The sequence below is a fragment of the Mercenaria mercenaria genome, chromosome 6 (assembly GCF_021730395.1).
Source record: "Mercenaria mercenaria strain notata chromosome 6, MADL_Memer_1, whole genome shotgun sequence".
Lineage (NCBI taxonomy): Eukaryota > Metazoa > Mollusca > Bivalvia > Venerida > Veneridae > Mercenaria > Mercenaria mercenaria.
In genome coordinates, this window is record NC_069366.1 from 28,701,457 (window position 1) to 28,713,017 (window position 11,561).

The 11,561-nt window shown below is 33.8% G+C and overlaps 1 protein-coding gene across 2 annotated transcripts; it reads left to right on the forward strand.

Moving 5' to 3' along the window:
- Positions 1–1,741: 1,741 nt before the first annotated feature.
- LOC123549317 (protein O-linked-mannose beta-1,4-N-acetylglucosaminyltransferase 2-like) lies at positions 1,742–11,144 on the forward strand. Of its 2 annotated transcripts, none has more exons than XM_045337307.2 (3): positions 1,742–1,985; positions 7,580–7,683; positions 8,903–11,144. In XM_045337307.2, exons 2-3 carry the CDS (start codon positions 7,597–7,599, stop codon positions 10,751–10,753), a joined length of 1,938 nt encoding a protein of 645 aa, XP_045193242.2. In that variant the 5' UTR covers positions 1,742–1,985; positions 7,580–7,596; the 3' UTR covers positions 10,754–11,144. The 2 variants fall into 2 exon arrangements, with proteins under 2 accessions (XP_045193242.2, XP_045193243.2); XM_045337308.2 differs by having other exon boundaries at positions 1,742–1,981.
- Positions 11,145–11,561: the final 417 nt, after the last annotated feature.

Sequence of the window (11,561 nt, forward strand, 5' to 3'; positions counted from 1 at the left end):
TTTCACTTTACTTGATCGATTGGCTGATAATGTTAATTCTCCTATAATTAATTCAATAAGTTTATCAGGATGACAAACATTATTTGGAAGAATGAGTGTATCGGGGTCAAGTGCTGCATACTTAAACTGTGAGCAAAGAGTCAAATCACTTTCTCCGCAAAATGTCAGTAATAAATTGGAAACTGCATTGCCTTGCATATAATAAAAAAATAATACAATTTCATCAACGCGTTTTTCTTTCCTTTCAGTAGCTAAGTCTTTTTAATTGTGCGTTCAGGCTTTCAGTTACATTGTTAGTTATTCCCGAATAGGGATTATATATTCCTTTTTCTTCCAATACCCACCTAGCTTCGTAACATTTTATTGTAGAGTAAACGTTTTCTTCGAAATATGTAAGAAATGCCTCACTCCGTGTTAATTTCAGTAACATATCTTTCAAATTCGTCTTGATTTTTACATCATTGCAGAAGGTTTCGAACATTCATTTCAGTTTTGGAACCTTTTCTTTAACAATTTCGAAAAACTGTTCATGACAAGCTTGAAACTTCCTTTCATGTATTATAAATGCTACTGGTATGACAGGCTTTTCCTTGAACAAGCTATGCTTTATTTCTACTTGTCTGCAAAATTCAACTGATATATATACGGTATAAAAACAGTTTTAGTGCTTTATTGCTACTTGTCTGCAAATTTCTACTGATATATATACGGTATAAAACAGTTTTAGTGCTTTATTGCTACTTGTCTGCAAAATTCTACTGATATATATACGGTATAAAACAGTTTTAGTGCTTTATTGCTACTTGTCTGCAAAATTCAACTGATATATATACGGTATAAAACAGTTTTAGTGCTTTATTGCTACTTGTCTGCAAAATTCTACTGATATATATACGGTATAAAAACAGTTTTAGTTCTTTATTTCTACTTGTCGGCAAAATTCTACTGATATATGTACAGTACAAAAACAGGCTATGCTTAATTTCTACTTGTCTGCAAAATTCAACTGAAATCTGTCTGCAAAATGCAGTTACTGTTGATTTATGTACAGTATTACATAAGTTTGTTCTTTATTTTTACTTGTCTGCAAAATTCTACTCATATATATGTACAGTATAAAACAGTCTGAGTGCTTTATTTCTACTTGTCTGTAAAATTCTACTGATATATGTACAGTATAAAAACAGGCTATACTTTATTTCTCCTTGTCTGCAAAATTCAACTGAAATCTGTCTGCAAATTGAAGTTACTGTTGATATATGTACAGTAATAAGTTTATTCTTTATTTCTACTTGTCTGCAGAATTCAGCTGAAAGGGTGTTTCCCTTGTTGCTCTGTCTTCTGAAAAGACATTGAGTACATACGTTTTTAGCTCACCTGTCACGTAGTGACAGGGTGAGCTTTTGTGATCGCCCTTCGTCCGTCCGTCCACAATTTCTATCTTAAAATATCTTATTTTATTATTATATAGACATTTAAATCACCTTTTGCATTACAGTGTGGACAAAATATATATATTACAAAAAATAATGCAGGACGACCATTCATTCAAACCCCCAAGATATTTTGTTCTTTATATATTGTGTCTGCAAAATCCAATATCCTTCTTTACCTATGTTGTCTGCAAAATCTTACTTTGTGTATAGTGTCTGCAGTCATGTCTGCAAAGTATTGTTCCGACGTGAAGTCTTTTCCGCAAAAAAAACTTTATTTCGCTTTTTATCCATTCCTTAACAAAACCACGTGATCAAGAGAACACTCTTCACAATGAAGATAAATGTCAAAATTTTACACACTCATGTATTTCTAAATTTAATGTAACATTTAAATGAATTTTATATATAGATATAGTCTCTGAAATGTACACGTTCTGTTGACTAGTTTTAAATGATGAATGCAAGATAAGGTAGAGGATAGACGGCCTTGAACTTCAACCGTTCACCTGAAGTTGAACCGGGTTATCGATAGTGCTTGTACAGTTGTATGTAAGCCACATTCACCTTAGTATATTCCCTATTCCATATACAACTAATTATTTTCACAGACCCGCCAGATGTAGCTAGACCCATTTCAGAGAAAAATCCTAATCGTATTTCAGTCATTGCGAAATGCCGTCGGATAGTCGAACCTGTCTGACTAAACATGGCTAGGTTCGACGTGGAGGGTCGGGGCTGTAATGATAGTAAATTTATAGGAGAGATTGTGTTTGTATACAAATCCGGTGTATTTTCTATTTTTAGAACTGATGAGACATTGATCGGGTGGGCAGAAACTGACCGTCCATGTTTTTTGTAAACAGTGATATTTTTCTAACGGTATAAATCTTCTTAAATCACAAATTTAATTCATATAATGTCAATAATTTTTCAGTCAATGGAAAGGTTATAAAACAAGCAATTTATTAATTACTTTTAATTGTTATTTCGAAATAAAATGGATTGATTATGAACGCTTAACTTACTGTGTTTAGCTAAAAGTTTTGAACATCACTATGCCGCTATTAAAATTATTTTTCATTTAAAAAGGTTATTCATTTCAAAAAGATGCTTGAATACGAAGATATGAATATTGTCAGTATTTCAAAACTTTTTAAATTTTGAAAATCCATAAATGAGTAAAAAAGTTATTAAAAATTCCGCTCCTATACACAAACGATGTAAAATCTTTTGTTTTGCCCACCACCAGATCAATAGAAGTTAATGCGTGACGTCACGACAATCTCTCCTGTAGGCCACTTTCAACAGACTTGCTGTTGGGTTAATCCTTTAGCAACATGGTTAGAGTGTCCGCCTAGTAGCGCCTACTGATCACGAAGTCTGGGGTTCCTGCCCTAATACTAGTAGTAGAGACCTTAATTGGCAATTTCTCTCCCAAGTTTACTTTGATGGCGGCAAGGATGTTTGACGGACTGCTGCAGTGAGCATGAAGGGTGATTCGAGAGTGCTGGTGAGCTCTGAAAAGTAGAGGGAGAAGTGTAGTGATAGTAGGTTTATAGGCCACTTCCAACAGCCTTGCTGTTGGGTTAACCTTTTAGTGGCGTGGTTAGAGTGTCCGCCTATAAAGGTCCATGGGTTCGAGCCCCAATAGGGACCTTGGTATTTTCTCTCCCATGGTTAACTTTAGGGCAAAGGATCATATGTCTGATACGGAGCAGGTTGTTTTTTTCTCCCACCAAAGTTTTGTTTTCTTACAACAATTTTACGCACATGTTCATTTTTTCCAGAACTTCCAGCAAAACATCATAACAAAACTTGTTTTCAGTCAGACCAGTTTCCATTCAGTCAGATGGGTTATCCTTCGTCATCTGACCAAATGTCAGAAAAGTCTTGAAACTCTTTTGCCATGACTGTCATGTTAAAGAATTATGATAAAACTTATGTATGAAATAAATAGAAAAGTATATATATGGGTCATGGGCCTTGTCATAATTTGGGGACTGTAAAATCACATCAAAATCACACTGCTGTGGCCTGGTAGTGCCATACTAAAACTGACTCTCACTTCACCAAATACAATCTTTTCTCATTTCTTCAACCAAAATGTCAAAACAAAATTACACATCCGCAATGAAATTTAAACAAAAACCATCTTTGATTTAGATCTCTTTGGCCACACCTCTTGATTTTTTTTTTTTTTTTTCAAAAGTAGGTAACAGCATATAGCATATAGTATAAGAAATATTCTATAAGTAAATAATTACATACTGAGTTATTTGAAAAAGTTTGTATTATATAAAACTTGTATAAAGCCCTGACCCTTGCCATGTTAGGCTTCTTTAAAGAAATTGTCTGTCCTTCAGTTCGAACAGTACTATGAAGATTACAAGATGTTTACCGAAAAATACTGACCAATAGGCGTAAAAACAGCACAGATCTTGATCAGACTGCACTGCAGTGTAGGCTAATCAAGATCTACACTGGTCTCAATAGCAGAAACCAATTGTGTTAAACAAAACAAGGGTCAAAGCAATACCATAGTATAATAAATACTACTGAGCTACATAAAAGGAAATAATTCCTACAAGTATAATAAGCTAATCAAAACACAGTTATTCATCTTTCTTGTTTGTAATACCTACTTTTTATAAATAACCTGAATAAAAAACAAAAATAAAAGATACCAGATCGGCATGAGAGGCTATGCAAAAAAGCATGAGAGGAAAAAACCTCTTGAGTTTGAATCACTTAGTTGAAAGAGTTTTTAAAAAATCATAGTCTTCTTTTTCATGTAACAGCTTAAAAACTTCAATAAGGTAAGGTTTCTTAAGATAAGGATAGCATTGGAGAGCAAAAATAAAATGAGCCGTGCCATGGGAAAACCAACATAGTGGGTGTGCGACCAGCATGGATCCAGACCAGCCTGCGCATCCGCGTAGTCTGGTCAGGATCCATGCTGTTCGCTAACAGTTTCTCCAATTCAAATAGGCTTTAAAAGCGAACAGCATGGAGCCTGACCAGACTGCGCGGATGCGCAGGCTGGTCTGGATCCATGCTGGTCGCACACCCACTATGTTGGTTTTCCCATGGCACGGCTCAAATGTTCTTTCATGTCTTCCTAGAGATTTATAAGTATGTTTTTTTATGTGATATCATAACAGAAATAATTGCTTAAGGCCTGGTGCACAGTAAAGTGCCCAATTGGGTTAGCATCTAAGTCAAAAAAAAAAGTTTTTACTTTGCCCTGAAAAATACCTTTTTTCTACACTTCAACATGTTGTGCACAAGGATCAGTACCCAAATAGATAACTTTTTGGGACTTTTTTTCAAAAAAGTGGATTCAAGTTGCCATGTCGGGTTGGGGACGGACATTACACCTTCATTCAAATTAGATTCCTGCTGTAAATGTTTTATGCAAAACCACTTCTTTTATGTGTATTTTCTAATAGTCTGAGGTCACAGATCAAGAATTTATAAGCCTTTACTCTTTGCTTTTCCATTTTGTAAAAAAATATAGCTAATTTCTTTGAAATTACGATCATTTTCTGTTGATTGTAAAATTCACTTTAATATAAAATTTGGAAAATGGAACATTTACAGCAGGAAAACACCTTTAAAGCAAGTAATTAATACAAACAACAAAGTAGAAACATAAATACTCTTATTTATATTACATTTAAGCAGAAAATATCATAAATAAATAGTACCGGAAATGGGGGACGGACATTACATAAAATGACTGGTTCAGCTTTTGTAACTACTTTGAAACATAAATTACTCTGAAATTCAAATTTCTTAACTAAGCAAACATTGGTGTCATTTCAATAGGTAATATGTCCATAAATATAGTAAATGGTTTTACTAAATGTCAAAAAGAAATTCATTTCAAACATTCATTTAAATAGCAGTTAAAAAAGCTAGCGAGATTGAAGTATTTACTAAGTATTTTACTAATTTTCAAAAAGTATTCTACTAGTATTAAGCAGTATTTGTCAAAATCAGCTTTACAATCAATTCTTCACTGCATAATATTGTAATATATACAAGTACTGTTCTGTTTCAAAGAAAAAAAAAACATGCGGTACAAGCATTGACATAAAACTAATCCATATCTAACAACTTCCAGTATGTAGAAGACCATAATATTACTGTATCAGTTTAGCTTTCTATCAGTGCTGTGTTAATGGCACAGAAAGAAATAATGATAACATAATAATGTTCTGTCTATGATTGAAAAAATATAACACTTCAACACATTGTTATTTTTTGTATACTTGTACCAGTCTTTTATTTTTTCACTGTTTAATTATATGCCTTTTCTTTTTTTTTAAAGGGGGAAGTCTTTGGCAAAAAAGGCAAAATATATCCTTACTAGGGGTTTTAATTTTATACAATGCACAGGATTATAACACTTACATCAAAGAGTGTTGTTTTAGGTAAAGATTCCATAATGATCAATTAAGATCCAGTTTAGGGGTTTTATGGTCCCTTGTATATTGGCACCCTGTTGAGAAAGTGTGATTTTGTGATCTTCTGTGGCCACCTGTGTTTTATGGCATGTTGTTGCCATCTCAATAGGTCACTAATTAGTTATGTTGTTTTAATAAGGAATGATTTTGATGCATCTTATGACCCTTTATTTTGTAGATGAAAATGTAAGAGAAAATATAAAAGATAAGAAATATACAATAGGGCACTAGGGGAGGGGGATCAAGTGTTTATGGTAGCATTTCAAAAAGTTTATTTTAATTAGGGACAAAAGAGGGGCAGAGTTTTCTGGATATGATGTTAAAACCTATAAATTACAAGACTATAAATTTCAAGAAGACTGAGGACTGAAACTCTACTTACTTTTTTCAACATGTAGTTTTAGTCCAAAAATGTAATGTCGGTCCCCCAACACTTTAAATGTGCTTATAGATAATGTTTGGCAAAGTTTTACTTTATATATATATACTCATTAGTCTTTTTTCATGTTTTTGCATGAATTCTTTGTATGAAAGTAAAATTCATGTATGAAACTGATTCATTTTGCTGAAAATTTCAACAAATTTTGACATTTTTTTTACACACACTGTGTTTTTAAGAAAAAATGTCACAAAATAATGTATATTACTGATTTTCAATGCATTTTCTTCAAATTTCAGTTCTTATTGGTAAAACAGAAAGAAAAGGAATTGAATTTGATAGAAAATAATAATATATATACAACATTCAAAATCAATGATAAGTGGGGACGGACATTACGGGGACGGACATTACAGATAACTTTTACACTTTTGTCAATATCTAAAAAACTGCTTGATGGATTTCAACAATTTTTGGAAATGTTACTCATGTCATCATATGTAATAAAAATATGCTGTAAATTTCTAGTTTTATAACACTTAAATGAAGTTTATGGTAGGGGGACGGACATTACGGATTTTTAGTCACAAACTAACTTTTGATGAGATATTCGGCCATATTTATATATAGACTTGATTTACAGAAATGATACTTTGACTATTTCAACTTAAATATTTTTCAAACTTTTCAAGGCTATCTCACATGTTCTAGCACCAAAAGATACTACTTTTCTCTACACTTTTTTAAGTATAGCTTTTTCAGATTTCTAGGGCGTTACATCCATACAACTTTGGTTCAAACCATGATTCTCAGAACAAGAATTACAGAAGTACATGATGTTATATATCAAATGAAAGCTAAGATATTTCTCTTTCATAAAATTTAATAGTGAATATGTAAAAAAGAACAGAATTTCTGTGAGACAGCTTACAAAAATGATGAAATTTTAGATGCTAACCCGTTACATGCAAAAATGGCTAATTTTTGCCTACTTAAACTTGGTGCACTACTTGATTTCTAAATTTTCATGATAAATGTTCATCTCCACATCTATATCTGTATCATACCTTACTTATAAACTTTATTTCATAGTTCTATCATGTATTGTTTGAAAGATGGAGCTATGTACATGATTTTTTGCTGAATTGGGCACTTTACTGTGCACCAGGCCTTAATCAGAAAGCAGTCTCTTTTGTTCTGGTATAGATTTCTGCTTTGCTTTACACCAAAGTACTTCATAAGTAGCCCAGTACAAGCAAATGTGAATACAGTGTACTGTTTTATACATTTTACAGCTCCAAAGTGTACAAAGATGCCATCACTTCACATGTTAGGTCACATGGTTGCCATGGCAGTGATTGCTACTCTGGTGAAACAGATCATGGAACTAAATGCTGAAGTAAGATAATAAATAATGCATGTTGAGTTAATGCCATAAAGTATAGATAACATGATAATATTTTATAAGGTTAGATGGTCACCAGCCTTACGAAACAGATTCATTGAACTGGTTTGAGTGTTTGAATTGTCTTGGTATTGTGTGTTCATTGCTTAACCCTTAGCCTGCTGGCGGCAAAGGATTCTGCCTTTGCGACCAGTGCAGACCAAGATCAGCCTGCACATCCATGCAGTCTGATCATGGTCTGCACTGTTCGCTATTCAGTCAGTAAATTTTCAGTGCAAACCCCTTTGAATAATAAATGGTACGGTCCAAATTGAAAGAAGGACCAGTCCATTATAGAAATACAGCAGGGTAAGGGTTAAGACTGCACTGTCTTTTTTCATGTGTGGGGAAGTTTTCAGGTTCATGTCCTCCACTATCATGTTTCACACACTGGGAAATTTACAGTGACATGCAAGGACCAACTCAGCACTAGTATACATATTTTAAGTGCAAGAACTGTAGTTAGGGTTACTGAATGCTATGATATAAGACTTTAAAAAAATGTTTTCTTTGTTTGTTTTGGTTTTAACAATGTTTTTCAACAGTGTTTTAGTTACATAACGGCAGGTAGTTAATCTAACTAGTGTTCCTGGATTCTGTACCAGTACAAACCTGGTCTCCGCAAGTAACTACCAATGTCCTAGAGGTGGGGGACAAATAATTTCAGACACAATGTCTTTTATCAAATCGTCACAGAGAACCAATTTGCCCAGCTAAATACAGGCAAACATGACTATATCTTTAATTTAAATGTGTTAGTTAGAAATGTAAAAATTACTATACTCATTGTAGATTACTCAGTATACAATTCATTTTTCAAGGATGTACTGTTTTGTTTTTGTTGGGTTTAACGTCACACCGACACAATTATAGGTCATACATGTATGGCTACTTTCCAGCTTTGATGGTCGAGGAAGACTCCTGGTGCCCCTCCATGCATTATTTCATCATGAGTGGGCACCTGGGTAGACCCACTGACCTTTCGTACGCCAGCTGGATAGCTTCCTCACATGAAGAATTCAACACCCTAGTGAGGCTTGATCCCACATCGATGACAGGCAAGTGATTTGAAGTTGGTAAACTTAACCACTCGGCCATAGAGGCCCCTAAAGGAAGTACTAGTCAGATGATTACTAATTACTACATTATTGCATATATTTCTGTCTTTTTGTAGGTAAATAAACTAAAGGGTCAACTTGGTGAGATGAGGGACACTCTTGGATGTGCCGAGCATGTCAGAGAATGTGATGAGAACAATAAAAATACTTCTGATACTTCTGAAGATGCTCATAATACTGAAAATGAAGATGAACTGTCTGATAAAACTGGAAAAGAAAGTAGGAAAAATGATTCAGTGGAAAGAGGGGAAGTAGCAAAGAGTATTCCTGTAGCTGGTCAGGATTATGTAGAACTTGGTTCTGTGTATTCTTCTGTTTGGTGTCATGATGGTATTAATCAAGTGTGCCAGTTTGAAAACATTTGTTACAACTCAAAAGCTGAAGAGTTTGCCTTGTTTAAACATAAATCAAGCACATTTGAAAATGTTAAAATAGAACATGGTTCTATTACAATGGACTTATCTTCAGTTAAAAATCATAATGCTATGGATATGTCAGTTATTAGTCTACCAAGTGATGCTTTCTCAAGATTTAAAACTAAGTGGATAAATGAAACAACACTGGTTTTCAAACCCTTTTTATCTGGCAACCTTATGCATATGTTCCACGATGACATCATCCCATTACATCATACATTAAAACTAATAACAATGGGTGATATGCAACAAGAGGAAAAACATCCATTTGAAGTTCAGCTGTTCATTTTTGATGATGAATTCAATGTTGATGATGAAATTAAACAGTTTTATGAAGTTTTTTCAAGATTTAAAATCAAGTCAAAGACAGACTTCCAAGATGAAGATGGGCTGATATGTTTTAGGTCAATTTTCATTGGCCTGTCAAAAACAACAACGTGGTATGATTATGGCTTTTCAAATCCTCAGGGACCTTTATCAGACTCCAAAGTTGACAGTTCACACATAAATAGTGCAGTTTCATATCTCAGGCAGCATTTACCCCTTGCATCAGATAATTACAATTCTCAGGAATATGTTGTGATGTTCACAAGGAAGGAGAACAGAAAAATTATGAATGATTTAGAGTTGACGTTAAAAATTTTGAGGACGGTTGGGATGAAAGTCATGAATCTTAACTTTGAATCATATTCCGTATCGGAGCTCATTTCTTACACAAGCAAGTCAAAAGGTGTAATAGCTATGCATGGATCATTGTTAATCTTAAGTATGTTTTTAAAACCAGGTTCTTTTGTCATGGAACTTTTCCCATATGCTGTGAATCCTTCAAATTACACTCCTTACAAGACACTTTCACAGCTGAAAGGAATGGGTTTGATTTACAAGTCATGGACCAATCATATTAAAGAAAACTCTATCGGGCATCCTGATTGGCCGCCTGAGTCAGGTGGATTAAATCATTTAGAAGAGGATGAAAGGGAGATAATTTTACAGCAAACAGAAGTTCTGCCACATCTATGTTGTGATGATCCTTCTTGGTTGTATCATATTTATCAAGATACATTTGTCAATACCAGTGAGATTTCAACTTTGGTAAAAGAGGCTTTATCAGAAAGTCGGTCAAAATCTGAAGCAGAGAACAATACAGGGTTAACTTTGCATCCATCGAGAGTCCAGAATGTATCTTGTAATATTTCACATACCGATACCTCAGGAAAACGCACTCAGGGAGGAATGGTGACAGATCCCTTAAAATTGAAATGGAATATACCATGGACAACATTTTACATGGAACTTGAAAGTTTACATTATGAAATATTGTTACAAAATTTGAATACAGACAGTATTTTGTCCTTTAAGTCAAGAATTAACAAATTAGCTGTAGAAGCCGACTGCTCAGGGCAGTGTTACGTTTGGGTGAGAGCTGTGATAAATAATAATTATACAGGTCCTTATAGTAAAGCTACATTCTGCCATAATGATCTCACATAAAATTTGAAATGTACTGGTTCTAAAATAAATTCTTGTTAAAGGGTAAGGAAAGCCAGAAAACAAGTTAATTCTATATGAAAGCCATCATTAAGCCATTCATAACGCTGAAAGAATTTTTAAAATCGGACCTCTGTTGAAAAAGGTATGGCAGTTTGAAATTTAAGAAAATAGCTGATCATGGAGGCAGCCATTTTAGTGTGTTTATGACGTCATTTACACACTGCTGAATACTTTATTTTAGCAAATAACCTTTTATTGGATTAATTTTCATATGTTTCTTGAGTGTAAGGTGTAAGACATCACTTCTTTCATTATAGCTGGAAAAAGTTGAGAAATTATTTTACAGAAATAAGTAAATACAGTTCAGATGTGTATATAAAAATTTAATTAATCTGCCATTTTGTTTTTTGTTGTCATGGAAACAAAATGGCCACCAATTTGACCAAATATTTAAATGCTCATAACTTTCTCATTTTTACTTCGATTTTGAAAATTCTTCCACTTCTTTAAATGATTTAAGAAATCCCAGCTGATGAAACTAACTTGAGAAAAACTTTGCCTTTCCCTTCAAAAGTTTTTACTCTAGCTTGTTACTGCACAGCTAGCAAGGTGATCTATTGGTGTTATCAGTTGCATGTTGAATGCATAGTAAGACAGGGGTAAAGTGATGGACTCTGGATCTGGAGGTGTCAGGTTTCAGTTGGGATGCATGTAGACTTTGACACCAGTCCCTCATTGGGGTTTGAGTACAGTCCAGGAAGGATTCATTGAGTGTAATAAACACAAGTTGTGAAAATTTCTCCACAAT

Excerpts from the sequence above, each read along its gene's own strand:
- LOC123549317 (XM_045337307.2), top strand. The coding sequence starts at position 7,597 with ATGCCATCACTTCACATGTTAGGTCACATGGTTGCCATGGCAGTGATT. Across the intron at positions 7,684-8,902 it reads TCATGGAACTAAATGCTGAA|GTAAATAAACTAAAGGGTCA; the intron begins GTAAGATAATAA and ends GTCTTTTTGTAG.